Source organism: Lethenteron reissneri, chromosome 3 (assembly GCF_015708825.2).
Source record: "Lethenteron reissneri isolate LAM-NWPU_2019-01 chromosome 3, ASM1570882v1, whole genome shotgun sequence".
NCBI lineage: Eukaryota > Metazoa > Chordata > Hyperoartia > Petromyzontiformes > Petromyzontidae > Lethenteron > Lethenteron reissneri.
Genome location: NC_083781.1, coordinates 10,989,347 through 11,010,301, shown reverse-complemented (window position 1 = coordinate 11,010,301; position 20,955 = coordinate 10,989,347). Strand labels below are relative to the sequence as shown.

The 20,955-nt window shown below is 51.6% G+C and overlaps 1 protein-coding gene across 1 annotated transcript in view; it reads left to right on the top strand.

The window, feature by feature from the left end:
* Nucleotides 1–709: 709 nt before the first annotated feature.
* Nucleotides 710–20,955, top strand: part of LOC133346459 (voltage-dependent calcium channel gamma-2 subunit-like) — a 57,916-nt gene continuing 37,670 nt past the window's right edge. Inside the window, exon 1 of the mRNA XM_061558039.1 lies at nucleotides 710–1,196. Within this exon, the coding sequence (XP_061414023.1) occupies nucleotides 983–1,196 (214 nt within the window). The 5' untranslated portion in view covers nucleotides 710–982. The remainder of the gene's footprint in view (nucleotides 1,197–20,955) is intronic.

Below are 20,955 nucleotides of genomic sequence, written 5' to 3'. Positions count from 1 at the left end.
CATTGAGAGAGAGAGAGAGGGAGGCATGCACACGATAATAATTATTGTGTGTGTGTGTGTGCAATATGTAATATATAATTAAATAGCACAGAGAGAGCGAGATATAAATAGACATGCGGTTTTAAGCAATGGGTCTCGGGAACGGGTAGCCCGGTTTGAAAGAACGGACCGCATGAATGAAAATGTCGAACGAATTAATTGGACGAGCAAGCTGTCTCATCGTCGTCTGCTCATTAGGCTAATGACGACGATGTTAATCATCTAGGCGGCTATGGGTTCGGAGTTACGCTTCAACCGATTCGTGTGTGGGTGACGGACAGACGTCCACCCATTCATTCATTCATTCTTTCAACCCGCTCACTCATTCAACGCTCGGCCGATCAACCACGTCCGTCCGACCAATGCATCTCACGCATTCGCCCAGGATATGCCAGCTACGGAATTAACGGTCATTAATTAATTGCCATTAATTAATTGCCATTAATTAATTGCCATTAATTAATCGTCATCAATGCATTAATAAACAACACCCGGCGTCGGCCATCAGCTGTGAGAGCCGCACATTCGGCCGCGTGTTTTTGTTGTTGTTGTCGTCTTCATTCAGTCACCCGGCAGCGTTCACCGCTTGCACGTCCATTCCTCTGGCGTTACCCTCACACCCTCGTGGTGGTGGTGGTGGTAGTGGTGGTTGTGGTTGAGGAGAAGGAGGAGGAGGAGGGGTCTTCGGACCGCACAACGATGTCCAGGCGTCGAACCTGGTCTACTCCTCCACCGTCCGCTCCTGCTGCAGCTGCTGCTCGTGATTTTCTTGCCGACACTGCTGCTGCTGCTGCAGTTCCACCTCCTTCTCCAGCTCCTCCTCATCCACCACCACCTCCTCCTCCTGCTGCACCATCCTCTGCCGGCACGGCCACGACTACTCCCACGACTGCTGCTACTGCTGCTACTGCTGCACCGTCCGTGCTGCATCATCGCCGTCGCCATGGGCGTCTGCGAGAGAGGGGTTCAAACCCTGCTCACGACCGGAGGCGCGTTTGCTGCCTTCGGCCTCATGAGCATCGCCGTGGGTACAGACTTCTGGCTCTACTCGAGGGGCAACTGCCGCAGCAAGGGTGGCGGAGGGGAAAACGACACGAGTCGTAAGAACGAGGAGGTGCTCACACACTCGGGTCTGTGGCGGACCTGCTGTTTGGAAGGTGAGCAAAGGTTGCCGCTCGCTCGCTCGCTTGCTTGCCCCAACAGTCTCTTAGGGGCTGTACGGGGCATCTTTGTCTTTGTGTGTGTCTCTTGTGTGTACGTGCTGTGAGCCGGGTTCGATTTCCGCTCACGGGCAAAACGCCGGTGACGATTATTTGAACCGGTCCTGGGCCTCCCCTAGGTCGACTCGGCCTCAAATGGGTGCCTGGTGCGGTGTGTAAAGTCATCGCCTCTGGGGAGACAAAGGCGGCCGGGCGTGGTTGCTGGCCACGCAATTTTGTCGTGTTGCCGTGCCGGCCTTCAGAAGGTGCTCGCTAACAGCACTTGCCCCAACAGTCTACTAAGTCTATACGGGGGGTCTTTGTCAGTGGGGGAGCGGTGGCGCAGTGGTGAGCACGCTGCGCTTTAAGAAATCCCGAGTTCGATTCCTGCTCAGGGCCAACAAAGTCGGTGCCGATCTTCTGACTGAACCGGTCCCTGGGCATCCATCCCCTGGGATTCCCAGGACCGCCTTTGTCTCTCCCCCCCCTCCTCCTCCCCGCCGCTGACGTGAACACACCGCACCAGGTACTCGTTGGCATCTCGAGCTCACGATCTCAAGGCCACGTACACAGAACATCGCATTACATGAGTGTGTAAACATCAGCATTGGGGAGACAAAGGCGGCCGGGAGTGGTGCTGCCGGCTACACCGCAGTCTCTTGCCGACAGCCACGTGTTCGGCTACCTGGTGCCTCTTTGCCTTTGTGTGTGGGAGGACGTGAGAGAGAGCGGCTGTTGTACACGCACTGCGTACCCTGGTTGTAGTGGTGATGGTGGTGGTTGTAGTGGTGGTGGTTGTAGTGGTGGTGGAGATGGTGGTCGTGGTGGTGGCTGTAGTGTTGGTGGTGGTTGTAGTGGTGTTGGTTGTGGTGGTGGTGTGGTGGTTGTGGTGGTGGTGGTGGTTGTAGTGGTGGTGGTGGTTGTAGTGGTGATGGTGGTGGTTGTAGTGGTGTTGGTTGTAGTAGTGTTGGTGGTTGTAGTGTTGGTGGTGGTGGTTGTAGTGGTGGTTGTAGTGGTGGTGGAGATGGTGGTCGTGGTGGTGACTGTAGTGTTGGTGGTGGTGGTAGTGGTGTTGGTTGTAGTGGTGTTGGTTGTGGTGGTGGTGGTTGTGGTGGTGGTGGTTGTGGTGGTGGTGGTTGTAGTGGTGGTGGTGGTTGTAGTGGTGATGGTGGTGGTTGTAGCGGTGGTGATTGTAGTAGTGTTGGTGGTTGTAGTGGTGGTGGAGATGGTGGTCGTGATGGTGGTTGTAGTGTTGGTGGTGGTGGTTGTAGTGGTTGTGGTGGTAGTGGTGGTTGTAGTGTTGGTGGTGGTTGTAGTGGTGGTGGTGGTTGTAGTGTTGGTGGAGATGGTGGTCGTGATGGTGGTTGTAGTGTTGGTGGTGGTGGTTGTAGTGGTTGTGGTGGTAGTGGTGGTTGTAGTGGTGGTGGTGGTTGTAGTGTTGGTGGTGATGGTCGTCGTGGTGATGATGGTCGTGGTGGTTTTCGCGGTAGTGGTGGTTCTAGCGGTGATGATGATGGTGGTCGTGATGATGATGGTGGTCGTGATGATGGTGGTGGTCGTGATGATGGTGGTGGTCGTGATGATGATGGTGGTCGTGATGATGATGATGGTCGTGATGATGATGGTGGTCGTGATGATGATGGTGGTCGTGATGATGATGGTGGTCGTGATGATGATGGTGGTCGTGTCGTGATGATGGTGGTGGTCGTGATGATGGTGGTGGTCGTGATGATGATGGTGGTCGTGATGATGATGATGGTCGTGATGATGATGGTGGTCGTGATGATGATGGTGGTCGTGATGATGATGGTGGTCGTGATGATGATGGTGGACGTGATGATGGTGGTGGTCGTGATGATGGTGGTGGTCGTGATGATGATGGTGGTCGTGATGATGATGGTGGTCGTGATGATGGTGGTGGTCGTGATGATGGTGGTGGTCGTGATGATGATGATGGTCGTGATGATGATGGTGGTCGTGATGATGATGATGGTCGTGATGATGATGGTGGTCGTGATGATGATGGTGGTCGTGATGTTGTGAGCAGCATGAGCAACAATCAATATCATCACAATAAGCAGCAGCAGCAGCAATACCACGATCGTTCGTGTGTAGAACAGAGGGTTTTATTTTCCTACACTTACAATAATGTACTCATAATTAACGCTGCCTGCGTTAATAGAGCAGATTGAAATCTCCGTGTGCGTGTGTGTACACGCGTGTTCCGTGCGCGTGTGTGTACACGTGTGTGTGTACACGTGTCTGCGTGTGTGTACACGTGTTCCACGTGTGTGTGTACGCGTGTTCCGCGTGTTCGCGTGTTCCACGTGTGTGTGTGTACGCGTGTTTTGCCTGTATGTGTGTATACGCATGTCTGTGTGTTTGTATATGCGTGTTTCGCGTGTGTGTACGCGTGTCTGTGTGTGTGTCTGTGTGTACACGTGTTTCACCTGTCTGTGTGTGTGTACGCGTGTCTGTGTGTCTACGCGTGTCTGTGTGTTTGTGTATGCGTGTTTCGCGTGTGTGTGTACACATGTGTGTGTGTGTACGCGTGTGTGTGTGTACACTTGTATGTGTGTACACGTGTTTCGCCTGTCTGTGTGTGTGTGTTCACGTGTGTGTGTGTGTACACGTGTGTGTGTGTACACGTGTGTGTGTACGTGCACACGTGTGTGTGTGTGTACACGTGTCTATGTGTGCACGCGTGTTCCACGTGACGCAGCCGGCGTTTATCCGGCTTCGCGAGCGTCACATGGGACGAGTTTAACAAGCATCGGGCGCGTACAGCGCGGCACGAGTTTAAAAAAAATCCATTTGAACGCGGAGACGCGGATTGGTAGCGGAGGTAGCGGCGAATGGGTCGGTGGTGGAGCCACGAGGCCTGGAGTTGGGCCTTCACCCCACTCAGTGGTGTGTCCGTGTGTGTATGTGTGTCCCTGTGTGTGTGTGTGTCCCTGTGTGTGTGTCCGTGTGTGTGTCTGTGTGTGTGTGTCTGTGTGTGTGTCCGTGTGTGTGTCCCTGTGTGTGTGTGTGTGTCTATGTGTGTGTCCGTGTGTGTGTGTCTGTGTGTGTGTCCGTGTGTGTGTCCCTGTGTGTGTGTGTGTCTGTGTGTGTGTCCGTGTGTGGGGAGCGGTGGTGCAGAGGTCAGCGCGCTGCGCTACGAACCTGGCGACCCGCGTTCGATTCCCGCTCACGGCCAACACCAGTGACAATTATCTGAACCGGTCGTGGGCCACCCCGAGGTCGACTCAGCCTCAAATGAGTACCTGATGCGGTGTGTAAACATCGCCACTGGGGAGACAAAGGCGGTCGGGCGTGGTACTGGCCACCCACCCCCTCGTGTGCCGTTCCGGCCTTCATAGGTGTTCGCTAACAGCACTTGCCCCTACAGTCTGTTAAGGCTATACGGGGGATCTTTGTCTTTGTGTATGTGTGTGTGTCCGTGCCCAGAATCAGGATCGGAATATCGATGTCTCCTGGAGGAATCCGATGAGCTATAAATTGTCCATAGTCTAGAGTGGGGTTAGATCGTGGTAAATGAAATATAAATGCGTCGTTAAACCCGACACAGGGATTTCTCCACAAATCTGTCTGTCGCCCGATGAAGCTGGTTGTAATAACTGGCGAAACGTCGTACTCAGATGGTAAATGTTGTGGCTTGGCTCTCCAACAACACACCGGTGTACTACACTATACACTACACACTACTATACTACACTACACTGTACACTCCACTATACACTCCACTATACACTACACTATACACGATACTACTATACACTACACTATAATACACTCCACTACTATACACTATACACTACTATACACCACTACACTACACATTAGTGCTGTACTAGTGACGAATTGGCACGTTCTGTTTACGTGACAAACCTCACTAATCGGCTGTGTCGGGTGGTGGCGGGTTTAACGACACAACAGGCTCGCTACTCCATGACAGCACTTGCCCCAACGGGTCTGTCAAGGCTACACAGGGTGGGGGGGTCTTTTGTCTTTGTCGCGTCAAGTGCATAGCCGCGTGCAGCAGTGGAGGCAGCAGCAGCAGAAGCATCAGTGGAGGCAGCAGCAGAAGCATCAGCAGCAGCAGAAGCATCAGCAGCAGTGGAGGCAGCAGCAGCAGAAGCATCAGCAGCAGTGGAGGCAGCAGCAGCAGAAGCATCAGCAGCAGTGGAGGCAGCAGCAGCAGAAGCATCAGCAGCAGTGGAGGCAGCAGCAGCAGAAGCATCAGCAGCAGTTGAGGCAGCAGCAGCAGAAGCATCAGCAGCAGTGGAGGCAGCAGCAGCAGAAGCATCAGCAGCAGTGGAGGCAGCAGCAGCAGAGGCATCAGCAGCAGAAGCATCAGCAGCAGTGGAGGCAGCAGCAGCAGAAGCATCAGCAGCAGTGGAGGCAGCAGCAGCAGAAGCATCAGCAGCAGTGGAGGCAGCAGCAGAAGCATCAGCAGCAGTGGAGGCAGCAGCAGCAGAAGCATCAGCAGCAGTGGAGGCAGCAGCAGCAGAAGCATCAGCAGCAGTGGAGGCAGCAGCAGCAGAAGCATCAGCAGCAGTGGAGGCAGCAGCAGCAGAAGCATCAGCAGCAGTGGAGGCAGCAGCAGCAGAAGCATCAGCAGCAGTGGAGGCAGCAGCAGCAGGAAGCAGCAGCAACAGCAGTGGAAGCAACAGCAGGAGGCAGCAGCAGCGTCATCCGTGTGGAGGAAGATCGTGTGGAGGAATTGCGGGGCCCCTGTGATGCATTCGCGTGGAAGGAATGTGGGGGGGTGTGGGGTGGGTGTGGGGGGGGGAGTGGGTGGGGGGGGGAGTGTGTGGGGGGGGAGTGTGGGGGGGAGTGTGGGGGGGAGTGTGGGGGGGGAGTGTGGGGGGGAGTGTGGGGGGGAGTGTGGGGGGGAGTGTGAGGGGGTGCGGGGGGGAGTGTGTGGGGGGGTGTGGGGGGGGGGAGTGTGTGGGGGGGGGGTGGGGGGGGTGAATCTGTGACGCGGCGGTCAGGGCCCCGTCTCTTGCGTGGGTGGCCGGTGGCATGTTGAGTAGACCATCTAAATAATACAACATCATCATCAGCATCATCAGCATCATCAGCAGCAGCATCATCAGCAGCAGCAGCATCATCATCAGCAGCAGCAGCAGCATCATCATCATCAGCAGCATCATCATCAGCAGCAGCAGCATCATCATCATCATCAGCAGCAGCATCATCAGGAGCAGCATCATCAGCAGCAGCGGCAGCAGCAGCATCAGCAGCAGCAGCATCATCATCAGCAGCAGCATCATCATCAGCAGCAGCGGCAGCAGCAGCATCATCAGCAGCAGCGGCGGTGGAAGCAGCAGAAGGAGCAGCATCATCAGCAGCAGCATCATCATCATCAGCAGCAGCATCAGCAGCAGCATCATCAGCAGCAGCAGCAGCAGTTGAAGCATCAGCAGCAGCAACAACAGCAGCAACAGCAGCAGCAACATCGGCAGCAGCAGAGTCAGCACGGTACGATCACCAATATCAGCAGCAGCATAGAAGATAATACTCATCATTATTATCAGCAGCAGCACTACCATCCAAATCAGCATCATCAGCATCGTCGTCGTCGTAGCAATTCACCATCAGCAGTAGCCGAAGCAGGCAGGGGGTAACATCACCAACACAACCAGCAGCATCAGCAGCATCAGCAGCAGCATCAGAAGCAGCGTAGTGATTAATCATGGCCATCATCAGCAGCAGCAGCACCCACCATCATTACCATAATCATCAGCAGCTGCGACCTGCAGCAATCATCATCAGCAGCAGCAGCACCGCCTCAATCATCATCAGCAGCAGCATCCACCATCACTACTATAATCATCAGCAGCTCAATCATCATCAGCAGCACCGCCTCAAACATCATCATCATCAGCACCCACCACCACTGTCACACTTTCTTGCGGAGGTAGCTTGTTGGGTTGCTCGGTCAATGGCCTGCAGGGTCAACGGCGGCGTGGTGTATTCCGCAAATATGCCCGACTGTGAGAGCGGGCACAAGCCGGCGTGAGTAGGTTAAACGTTGAGTTTTATAAGGGCACCACGGGGTGACCAGCCACTCCCCACCCAGCCCCACCCCTCTCACCCCCCACCCAGCCCCACCCTCCCCACCCAGCCCCTCCCCACCCAGCCCCTCCCCACCCTCCCCTCTCCACCCAGCCCCTCTCCACCCAGCCCCTCCCCACCTAGCCCCTCTCTCCCCACCCAGCCCCTCTTCACCCAGCCCCTCCCCACCTAGCCCCTCTCTCCCCACCCAGCCCCTCCCTGCACGACGGACGGACACAATAATCCCCTGTGGGCTGGTGTAACCAGGAGGCTCCTACCCAGTATCATCAGCGTCAGCAGCTGCAACCTGCAGCAGTGATCATCACCATCAGCAGCACCGCCTCAATCATCATCATCATCAGCAGCCACCACCACCACTATAATCATCAGCAGCAGCAGCCGCCTGAATATCAATGAGCACCTTCAAGACGTGAAGCGACGCGTTCGACTGCCTAGTGCATCGATCCAGGCGGCTCCTTGAGTGATAGATCTGAACTAACAGCCGCTCCGTTATACAACAGCCCGCAAACGACAGCCGCCCTTCACCTGTGCAGCTGTATTCTCGATTCATTGTGCTCACGTGACCACCACCATAACCACCACCCACTACCAACAACACTACTACACACAACCACGAATAACAAGCCATCACCACTACCACAATCACACTACCACCACTAACAACACAATCACTACCACCACTAACAACACAATTACCACCACCACCATAATCACTACCACCACCAACAACACAATCTCCACCACCACAATCACTACCACCACCAACAACACAATCTCTACCACCATAATCACTACCACCACCAACAACACAATCTCCACCACCAACATCACCAACAATAGCACAGCGCCTCCACTACCACCACCAATTATTATGACACTGGAAACCATGACATCATCCTGCAGTTATAGTGATTATAGTCATTTCGTTCATCATGTTGACAATTTCGAGTCACCACCTCCAGCCATCATCACCACAATTATCATTTTGATCATCATCATTAGTAGCAGCAATAGTATATCCACCACCATCATCATCATCACCACGACATCATCATCATAACCACGACATCATTTCATAATTCCTCGCGATTATTGTAATTTATGCTTTGAACATAGCCACAGACACCACCTCCTGTGATTTGATTTATCTTCCCCATTATAATCATCATCTTCACCATCTTTACCATCGTCATCATCATCGTATTAACTTACTCCGGCAATCAGCATAAGCAGCAGCAATCATCAGCAGTAGGCGCTGCCGTGGTGGTGAGATGTTAACTACCTCGCCTGCTATACAGGAGGTCGTGGGTTCGATACCCACCCCGACACCTGCTGTATATTCGTAGCTTGCGTGTCTCTCTTTCCGTGGTCACGTGGATTTGTCTGCGATTTTTCTCCCTCCACATTTAGAAAGATGCGTTGAGAGTATTTGGCTGCTATAAATGTCCACGTGATAAGCCACTTTCGTTGAGTTATCATTTATGATGGCCAGCTCGCTTCTGAAGACAGAGCTACATAGCTCAGTGGGCCATACTTGACGAAACAAAAAAACAAGAGTTTTTCATAGGTGCTAACAGCACTTGCCCCGTCAACCTGTTAAAGGCTTTATCGGAGGGGAATGGGGGGGGGGAGGATCTTTGTCTTTGTGTCTACAGCCTGGATTCGAACCCAGGTAAGGCAGCCTCTGATCCGAGCCCGTCAACGTCTCTGATGCGGCCATTACGCACATTTAAGCAATTAAAATGATTACACTGGTCAACACACTTTTTCTGGCATAAGGTATTCCAACGGTTTTAATGTAATTTTGGGGTGCTGATTACAAATCTGGCATCAGTTTTTGTCTATCACATCAGGTTTTTGAGATATCAAATATTGCATTTCCAATAAAAACTGCGAAAGAATAATATTAAAGAAATGTGGATATCTACATAAAATGATATTATAAACACACTATCCTAAAAATACAGCACCATATTTTAACACTGAAGCAGTCACTGACTCGCAACAACTTGCAATCATAAGTGACAGAGTTAATTTCGGGTAAAATCAATGAAAATGGGGTATGCCGATAGCATAAAAATGATGTGGTAGAGCAAATCTGAGATCAGATTTGGAATCAGCACCCTGAAATTAGCTGCAAAAGTCTAGGCCAGAAAAAAATGTGTTTTTTTTGTTGACCAGTGTTATTCTTGTCTCATGTAGGTGCAGCAAAAATTTACCCGTAAAAACAAAGTATTTCACTTAAATCCTTTATATGCGTGGCGGCTAGAGTCCTCTCGTCCTCTGGCTTGAGATGGCTGCCACCTATGGGTCAGATGATTGCCTGCCACCATTAAGCAATTGGTAATTAAATATATTTTATTTTTCATAAAAAGTGTAAAATTTTGGAAAAACAATTTCACGAAAATAAATTGTCACGCACAACGAGTCTGTGTGCAAAATGTCAGCTCGATTGCATCACGGGAAGTGGGTTAAAAAACGACCGAAAGATTTGCACGGTCGTAAGCGCGCAAGCAAGCAAGTGAACTTAATATAAAGGATTTAAAAATGAGATGTGATAGAGCAAATCTGAGATCAGATTTGGAATCAGCACCCTGAAATTAGTCTCAAACAGCTGCAAAAGTCCAGGCCAGAAATTTGTTTTTTTATGTTGACCAGTGTTATTCTTGTCTGATGTAGGTGCAGAAAAACTACTGCGACTTCACATTCATTGCGGTCAAGCCCAGATAATATTAGCGACGTGATGAGGAGCGAAGCACGGGTGGTTAGGTTTTCATCGCTGTGATGTCTCCTTCTGTCGTATTTTGTGGATCGGGGGGGTGGGAGGTGGGGGTGGCATTGCGTCGCTCCACGTTGTACGCTCTGTTCTGCGTGACCACATTGTGGTACGTCCGGTGTACGCGTCTGCTGCTTGCCATGGTGTGTGCAGTGGATGCGATTTAGAGTGGAGCATGAGCTTCGTGCAAGATCCAAACCCAGGGGATATTTCTGCATTGGAGTCTTTAACATTTAAGCAATGTTAGATACATACAAGAAATGACAGGCATGAGAGCTCGCTCGGACAAATTACTTTTTTTTAAACCGTTCATAGAAAAAACGGTGAAAAAATCTCATTAGTTGCAGAAGCATCAGACGTTGATTTATGGTGATTATTGCTCCGGTGATGAGTGCTGGGGGTTTGAGCAGGACCCGTCACGGATGATGGGACGATGGATAACCGATCGAGACTAACCATGAAACTTATAGACTATATATTTTTTTATATTCTTGGATCTTTCGGTAAAGTCACGTAGAAGGGAAATAATAAAATAACATTAGGACGCTGTCTTTTCGACAGCTCTGTTCTTCACCTGAGGACGGCTGCTTGTGTTGTGGCCGAAACGTCGTGAGAATTTTTTAATGTTTATTTATTTTATTTTATTATTTCCCTTCTACGTGACTTTACCGAAAGATCCAAAAATATTAATCCCTGCAGTCACGAAAGCTTTAAATCGAAAAACATGTTTTTATTTTATTTTGCCAGGTAAAGCCCACAGCGCTATGTGGTTCTTCGTCGGAAGCGGACCTCGCCATGCACAGACGGCAGCTCAAACGAGTTGGCTCATCGCCGTGGGGACAATTCGGGCAGTCGCCAAATGACTCTGCAGCGCACGACGTCAATTCTACACGTGCAGGGGAAATGTTGACTTAAAGCGTTCGTGACTGCAGGGATTCATAGTCACACAGAGACACACGGAGAGAGACACACAACATAGACACTGAGAGAGAGAGACACACACCACAGAGAGAGACACACAACATAGACACACAGAGAGAAACACACAACACAGAGACAGAGGGAGAGAGACACACACACACAACATAGACACGCAGAGAGACACACAACATAGACACACGGAGAGACACACACAACATAGACACACAACACAGAGACACATAGAGAGAGAGAGACACACACACAACATAGACAAAGACAAAGATCCCCCGTATAGCCTGAACAGACTGTAGGGTCAAGTGCTGTTAGCGAGCACCTATGAAGGCCGGAACGGTACACGAGGGGGTGGGTGGCTAGCACCACGCCCGACCGCCTTTGTCTCCCTAGTGGCGATGTTTACACACCGCACCAGGTACTCATTTAAGGCTGAGTCGACCTAGGGGAGGCCCAGGACCGGTTCAGATCATCGTCACTGGTGTTAGCCGTGAGCGGGAATCGAACCCGGGTCGCCAGGTTCATAGCGCAGCGCGCTAACCGCTACACTACCGCTCCCCACTCACAACACACAACATAGACACACAGAGAGAGACACGCAACACAGAGACACAGAGAGAGAGAGACACGCAACACAGAGACAGAGAGAGAGAGAGACACACAACTTAGACACACAGAGAGAGACACACAACACAGAGACACACAGAGAGAGACACACACAACATAGACACTACGTGACTTTACCGAAAGACCCCCAAAAAAATGTGCAGGGGAAAACCGGAGGACCCGGAGAAAAATCCACACCACCACGGAGAGAGCAGGCTTAAGGGGTCGGGATCTAACCAACGACCTCCTGTATACCAGGCGAGGGAGTTCACATCTCCTAGCCAAACGCGGCGCCTCACAACGGAGCGGATGGGACAGACGCGTCTGAGAGAGAAGCGAGATTGAGCGATGATTGAATGAGAGCCAAGTACATGCGCCGCTTGGATTTGTCGGAATCGTCGCAGGATCGGCGGCGGCGGTGGCTTATGAAGATGATTGCGGCCTTCATCCAGCAGTGGATTGGCCGTGGCTGATGATGACACCGATGATTACGATCTCCCCACTCGAACCAACGACTCCTGTCCGTCAATTGCGATTTGCCAAGCGAGGTTGGTTAGTGTTTATTCTCGATTTGAAGTTTTCGTGACTGCAAGGAATCATACTCTTAGGGGTTTTTTCGGTAAATTCACGTAGGTAGATACGGTAAATTTAGTTGTGACGGTCCCACCTGATGACTGAGACTTGTGTTGCCTCCGAAACGTCGTGATTTATTATTTTATTTTAATTTTATTATTACTTTTATTAATTTTAATTTTATTAATTTTATTTTTTACCTACGTGACTTTACCGAAAAAAAACCTAAGAGTTTGGTTAGTGTTGTTGGGTTGGATTGGATTAATGTGGTTGGGATGGGTTGGATTGGTGTGGTTGAGTTGATGTGGTGTGGTTGAATTTGGGTTGGTGGGGTTGGTTTGGTGTGGTTAGATTGGGTTGGGTGTGGTTGGGTTTGGGTTGGGTGTGGTGTGGTGTGGTGTGGTTGGGTTGGGTGTGGTTGGGTTTGGGTTGGGTGTGATTGGGTTTGGGTTGGGTTGGGTGTGGTGTTGTGTGGTGTGGTTGGTTTGGGTTGGGTGTGGTTGCGTTTGGGTTGGGTTGGGTGTGGTGTTGTGTGGTGTGGTTGGGTTGGGTTGGGTGTGGTTGGGTTTGGGTTGAGTTGGGTGTGGTGTGGTGTGGTGTGGTTGGGTTGGGTGTGGTTGGTTTGGGTTGGGTGTGGTTGGGTTGGGTTGGGTGTGGTGTGGTGTGGTTGGGTTTGGGTTGAGTTGGGTGTGGTGTGGTGTGGTTGGGTTGGGTGTGGTGTGGTTGGGTTGGGTGTGGTTGGGTTTGGGTTGGGTTGGGTGTGGTTGGGTTTGGGTTGGGTGTGGTTGGGTTTGGGTTGGGTTGGGTGTGGTGTGGTTGGGTTGGGTGTGGTTGAATTGGGTTTGGGTTGGGTTGGGTGTGGTTGGGTTTGGGTTGGGTGTGGTTGAATTGGGTTTGGGTTGGGTTGGGTTTGGGTCGTAGAGATCCGTGGCAGAATCGACGAGTCGAAGCGGCGCTTCTCTGGCCAAACCCCAACGCGAGGTCCCCTCCCCCCCACCCAGCCCCGCCCCCTCCCCCCGCCTGAACAACGTGGGGCCACGATTTGTTTTCTCTGGAAGGCGGAGTGGGGGGACCAACTTGGGAGTTGCGACCAACTTGGGGGTGGGGGTCAACTTGGGGGTGGGGGTCAACTTGGGGGTGGGGGTCAACTTGGGGGTGGGGGGATCAACTTGGGGGTGGGGGTCACCTTGGGGGTGGGGGTCACCTTGGGGGTGGGGGTCAACTTGGGGGTGGGGGTCAACTTGGGGTGGGGGTCAACTTGGGGGTGGGGGTCAACTTGGGGGTGGGGGTCAACTTGGGGGTGGGGACCAACTTGGGGGAGGGGGTCAACTTGGGGTGGGGACCAACTTGGGAATGGGGATCAGCGGGCAGCCGCTATCGTTACGTGTTTGTCTTCCCACCCGCCCGCCCGCTCTCCCTCGTGCCCCCCCCTGCCCCCCCACTCCCCCTCCCTCCCTCCCACCCTCCCCAGTCGCCAGAACTCGGGGTGGGGGGGGGGGCGCCGGGGCTGCAGATTGGGGAGGGGGGCACACGCGAGATGTCGCCGTTGAATTATTGAGAGGACGACTTTGGGGGCAGCAAGTAGCGTGGTGGAAGTAACTCGCGCCGGGCCGCTCGACAATGCCACTTGACGTGGGGCACAGACGATTTGTGACATTTTGGGGGCTGGTGGCAGGGGGGGGGGGTGTCCGTGGGGGGTGGGGGGTGTCCGTGGAGTAACGTAGAAAGAGATTTGACCTTTTCATTTTCGAGGTTCTTTCGGTAAAGTCACGTAGAAGGGAAGTAATAAAATAATAAAAATCAAACATAATAAAATAATTCTCACGACGTTTCGGCCACAACGCAAGCAGCCGTCCTCAGGTGAAGAACAGGTCTGTCGGGGAGACAGCATCTGAATCATTCAGACGCTGTCTCCCCGACAGACCTGGTCTTCACCGAAACGTCGTGAGAATTATTTTATTATGTTTATTATTTTATTATGTTTTATTTTAATTATTTTATTATTTCCCTTCTACGTGACTTTACCGAAAGAACCAAGAAGATGAATCCCTGCAGTCACGAAAGCTTTAAATCGAAAGATTTGACCTTGATGAAGTCATTTTTTTTTCATTCATAGTTTCTATATGTAGTATATATATCTGAGTATGTGTGTGTGTGGTATTATCGGAAATGCGATACGCCTGTGAAGAATGAGCACGACTTGCAAGCCAGCCAGCCAGTGAAGTAGTTTGCGATCACATTTACTCATCACCGAAAGCCTCCACCTTGTCCCGAGAATCTCCCTCTGGGATGGTTCCTTGCTTCCATTTGGGATTATTTGTTTATTCTTTGCCCAATAAACTATTTCGCACACGATTGGTCGCCCACTTTTGTTGAGCTATCATTTGTTGCCACGTCGCTTCTGAAACAATCAGCTCATAGCTCGGTGGGATTTACCTGGTAAGACGCAAAAAATAGTTTAGTTTTCATCTTCTTGGTTCTTTCGGTAAAGTCACGTAGAAGGGAAGAAATGAAATAATAAAAAATTAAACATAATAAAATAATTCTTCACCCGAGGACGGCTGCTTGCGTTGTGGCCGAAAAGTCGTGAGAATTATTTTATAATGTTTTATTTGTATTATTTTATTATTTCCCTTCTACGTGACTTTACCGAAAGAATCAAGAAGATGAATCCCTGCAGTCACGAAAGCTTTAAATCGAAATATAGTTTAGTTTTGTTTGTATATTTTTAAGAGATTTGTTTATCTTTCCTATACTTTGCACTCTCATGGTTTTTTTTTGTTAATGTTTATTGTTGTGACGTTTGACCCCGTGCCCCTACTGGATGTCTGTGAAATAAATAAATATAAACAGCTTCATAGCTCATCGGATTCCTCCTGCAATGAACAAAATAAATTCCGATTTTTGATTCTGGGATGTTCGGGCCCAATTCCGTTCATCGGAGTGTGGCCGCTCATGGTTTGAATCCCGGGAGAATCGCCCCCCCCCCCACCACCCCCCACCACCACCCCCCACCACCCCCCACCACCCCCCACCACCCCCCCACCACCACCCCCCACCACCACCCACCACCACCCACCACCACCACCCCCCACCACCACCCCCCACCACCACCACCCACCACCACCACCCCCCCACCACCACCCCCCACCACCACCCCCCACCACCCCCCCCACCACCACTACCCCCACCACCACCACCACCACCCACCACCACCACCCACCACCCCCCAACGACTCACACGCTCCTGTCCTGTCACCTCTTTGATCCGACATGGCAACCGGACACTCGAAATGGGTCGATCCGAACCAAAAGGGCCACGGCTGAGCAGCGGCGAGTGGCGATCACTTCAACTGCCGTATCGGGATTTTATTTTTTTTAAGATTAAATTTTGAGCAGCATTAACCAGGGCTGCCCCTCGATTCGAACTGTAAAAACAACCTCTGCGAGACATTCCGATCTCTCGTTCACCCACCCGCTCAGTCGCTCTCTCTCTCACGTTCATCCACTCATTTTCTCACTCGTGCACTCACTCACTCTCTCTCTAACACGTTCACCCACTCACTCGTGCACTCACTCACTCACTCTCTCACGTTCATCCACTCGTGCACTCACTCACTCTCTCACACGTCCACCCACTCACTCACTCTCTCTCACGTTCACCCACTCACTCACTCACTCGTTCACCCACTCACTCACTCACTCGTTCACCCACTCACTCACTCACTCACTCGTTCACCCACTCACTCACTCACTCGTTCACCCACTCACTCACTCTCTCACTCGTTCACCCACTCACTCACTCTCTCACACGTTTACCCACCCACTCACTCGTTAATCCACTCACTCTCTCACACGTTCACTCACTCTCTCACTCGTTCACCCACTGACTCTGTCACACGTTCATCCACTCGCTCACTCACTCGTTCACTCACTCTCTCACACGTTCACCTACTCATTCTCTCACACGTTCACTTGCTCACTCACTCGTTCACTCACTCACCCATTCTCTCACACGTTCACTCACTCACTCTCTCACACGTGCACTTACTCACTCGTTCATCCACTCGCTCACTCACTCGTTCACTCACTCACCATCTCACGCGTTCACTTGCTCACTCACTCGTTCACTCACTCACCCATTCTCTCACACGTTCACCCACTCACTCTCTCACTCGTTCACTCACTCACTCGTTCACTCACTTTCTCCCACGTTCACCCGCTCACCCTCTCACACGTTCACTTGCTCACTCACTCGTTCACTCACTCACCCATTCTCTCACACGTGCACTCGCTCTCTCACACGTTCACTCACTCTCTCCCACGTTCACCCACTCACCCTCTCACACGTTCACTTGCTCACTCACTCGTTCACTCACTCACCCATTCTCTCACACGTTCACTCACTCACTTTCTCACACGTGCACTTACTCACTCGTTCATCCACTCGCTCACTCACTCGTTCACTCACTCACCATCTCACGCGTTCACTTGCTCACTCACTCGTTCACTCACTCACCCATTCTCTCACACGTTCACCCACTCACTCTCTCACTCGTTCACTCACTCACTCGTTCACTCACTCTCTCCCACGTTCACCCACTCACCCTCTCACACGTTCACTTGCTCACTCACTCGTTCACTCACTCACCCATTCTCTCACACGTTCACCCACTCACTCTCTCACTCGTTCACTCACTCACTCGTTCCCTTACTCTCTCCCACGTTCACCCGCTCACCCTCTCACACGTTCACTTGCTCACTCACTCGTTCACTCACTCACCCATTCTCTCACACGTTCACCCACTCACTCTCTCACTCGTTCACTCACTCACTCGTTCACTCACTTTCTCCCACGTTCACCCGCTCACCCTCTCACACGTTCACTTGCTCACTCACTCGTTCACTCACTCACCCATTCTCTCACACGTGCACTCGCTCTCTCACACGTTCACTCACTCTCTCCCACGTTCACCCGCTCACCCTCTCACATGTTCACTTGCTCACTCACTCGTTCACTCACTCACCCATTCTCTCACACGTGCACTCGCTCTCTCACACGTTCACTCACTCTCTCCCACGTTCACCCGCTCACCCTCTCACACGTTCACTTGCTCACTCACTCGTTCACTCACTCACCCATTCTCTCACACGTGCACTCGCTCTCTCACACGTTCACTCACTCTCTCCCACGTTCACCCGCTCACCCTCTCACACGTTCACTTGCTCACTCACTCGTTCACTCACTCACCCATTCTCTCACACGTTCACCCACTCACTCTCTCACTCGTTCACTCACTCACTCGTTCACTCACTTTCTCCCACGTTCACCCGCTCACCCTCTCACACGTTCACTTGCTCACTCACTCGTTCACTCACTCACCCATTCTCTCACACGTTCACTTGCTCTCTCACACTTTCATCCGCTCACTCGCATACTCGCCGAATCGTTCACCCCCCACCACACTCCGCCCTTCCACGGCTTAAAATAGCTCCGTGTGATGTGCCGTGCTGTGCGGGATGGGAGAGGTCGTGACGAAGAGTAAACGCGATACGATTTGGATTCATAATCCGTGTGGGTTTCAAGACGCACAACGAGGATGCATTGGGGAGATGCCGCGCGGGGAGAGAGAGTGGGGGGGGGAGTGAGAGGGCGAGGGGGGAGAGTGGGAGAGAGAGGGGGGAGAGAGAGGGGGAGAGAGAGAGCGAGGGGGGAGAGTGGGGAGAGAGGGGGGAGAGAGAGGGGGAGAGAGAGAGCGAGGGGGGAGAGTGGGAGAGAGAGGGGGGGGGAGAGGGGGGGGAGTGAGAGAGCGGAGGGGGAGAGTGGGAGAGAGGGGGGGGGGAGGGGGGGAGTGAGAGAGCGGAGGGAGGAATGAGAGGGCGAGGGGGGAGAGTGGGAGAGGGGGGAGAGAGAGGGGGGAGAGAGGGAGAGAGAGGTAGGAGAGAGAGGGGGGGGAGAGTGGGAGATAGAGGGGGGAGGGAGAGAGGGGGGGGGAGTGGGAGAGAGAGGGAGGAGAGAGGGGGAGAGTGGGAGAGAGGGGGGGGGGGTGAGAGAGCGAGGGGGGGAGAAAGAGCGAGGGGGGGAGGAATAAAAAAAATATTACGAAATGATGAACGAAGCAAAGTGCCGAATACACCGAGCATCTTCTTGTTTCCACTGATCGTAAAAAAAGAAAGCGAGGGGGGGGGGAGAGCGAGGGGGGAGAGTGGGAGAGAGAGAGGGGGGAGAGAGAGCGAATATTACAAATATTACATAGAACACATAAGGGGAACATAGACATGGAATAGGGAGAGAGGGGTAGAAAGAGGGGGGGGGGGGGTAGAGAGAGAACGAGGGGAGGGGTAAGGAGAGCGGAGCGTGAAATCTCTTGTGAAATCTTTCATTTAAAAGGGAGGTGGGGGGGGGTTTACATAAAGCAAAGCATGAAAAAAAAAACGAAATGATGAACGAAGCAAAGTGCCGACTACACCGAGCATCTTCTTGTTTCCTCTGATCGTAGAAAAAAAAGAGAGAGGTGGGGAGAGCGAGAGAGTGTGGGGAGAGAGAGGGGGGGGGAGAAGCAGAGCAAAAATGTATTCAGAGGGTATTTTTAGAAACGAGATGAAGAGATGGCGTGTGGAGTGTAGGAGTGGGGGGGGGGGGTAAGGCTCGGATATTGTACGTTAAGTACGTACGGTTAAACTTCTTTCGCACCATACGTAGCCACCCGTGCTAAAGTCGGAGGTGTGGGGATTCCAACTCGAATTGGGACGATGACTTGGTCGATTAATCGATTCAGAACTGTAATCGATTACCTTTATTTGTAGGTTGATTACTACTCCCCCCCCCCCTTTTAATTGGGTGGACGCCCCCCACCCCGCCCCCCACCTCGCCCCCCCCCCCCCCCGTCAACCACCCCCCACGCCCCCCCCCCCCCACGTTCATCTCCCTCAGCTGTTTACGCCCCGGGGTAGTGACAGAACCCAGAGTCATCACGATTCGCCATTTGCTACAGAGGTTCGCGGTTCGAATCCGGCGGGCAGCCCTGGTTAATACCGAGGCTGTGTTCGCCAAAACTACACGTGGCAAATTCGTGAAATGCCCCCCTTGATGAGTCGATTGGGGTTACTCATTTGGAATCATCGCCCCACCACCCACCACAATCTCCTACTGGTTGTGTGATGTCCCCTTGCAAAAAGGTGCACAGTCTAAAACTAAACTACTTTTTTTTATTTAACCAGGTAAGGGCCCAACTGAGCTATATTTAGCTCGTTTTCAGAAGCGGCCTGGCCGCAATTGATAGGCCAACGAAGTGGTATTTTATAGCAGCAGCAGCAGTCAAATATTCTAAACGCACTTTTCTTAAAAGTGGACGGGCAACAAAAAAAAGCCTGAAATGGGTTATGAATCCAGGTTTTGGCTGCCCGGCTTACGAGGGGCTTGAACCCGAGTCCCTTGAGCGTAGCGAGTCGGTGAAGCCGCGCCAGTCGCCAACGACTACGTAGGAACACAATAAAAATATGCGAATAAAATAGCTCGCTTTAAATTCGCTTTGTTGATAATATCGGCCGATTTTACGGCGCCGATTAGTTCGTTAATTAAAAGCGATTGAAGACGCTCAGAGAATGAACGACGCTCATGATTACTTTGCGTTGTGTATTATTATTATATATTTGCATCGAACTAGGAGCCATATCTACAACAGAGAGGATGCCTCTCTGCCTTTAAACAGCTGGGCAGTTTCACCAGCAATGATACAAGAAAGCATTACTCTGCTGATGGGACACTGAAATTCAAAATGAGTCCATAATTTTCGATTTAAAGCTTTCGTGACTGCAGGGATTCATCTTCTTGGTTCTTTCGGTAAAGTCACGTAAAAGGGAAATAATAAAAGAATAAAAAATAAAACATTTTATTACGTTTCGATTTAAAGCTTTCGTGACTGCAGGGATTCATCTTCTTGGTTCTTTCGGTAAAGTCACGTAGAAGGGAAGTAATAAAATAATAAAAATAAAACATAATAAAATTATTCTCACGACGCTTCGGCCACAACGCGAGGCGACAGCGTCATTCAGACGCTGTCGCCTCGACAGACCTGGTTTTCACCTGAGGACGGCTGCTTGCGTTGTGGCCGAAACGTCGTGAGAATAATTTTATTATGTTTTATTTGTATTATTTTATTACGCTTTATTTTTATAATTTTATTATTTCCCTTCTACGTGACTTTACCGAAAGAACCAAGAAAATGAGTCCATAATAATAAACATGTGCGCAGTTTCACCAGCAACGATTCAAGCGAGCCTGACTGCTGATGTGACACTGCATGTCGAAACAAGTACGTAGGTTGACCTTCTTTCGCACCGTACGTAACCAACCGTGCTGATCGGAGATTGCAGTGGGGATGGAGAAATGATGGACACTCCCAGAAGGAAAGCCGCGGCGCTGATGCGATGTGTTTGAAGGACTCTTGCGCGCGTATTTATTTGTGGAGAGATGGATACGCTGAGGGGGGGATGTACCGTCTGCTGGCGTCTCCTTATTTTTTGGCCGTTAAAACAATTGGATAGCCCTGCCGGGACCACTGTTCACGAGACGAATGAAACATTCATCCGCGTTCGGTGACATCATCTGTCATCGATCATCTCCCGCGCCTCCGATTAGCAACGCTTGTACGACGTACGGTGCGAAAGAAGACCCCCCCCCCTCTCCCCAACCTGCGTTTGATCTTCAACAAAGCTGCTCGTGGTCCAGCCCTGAACCGCGTC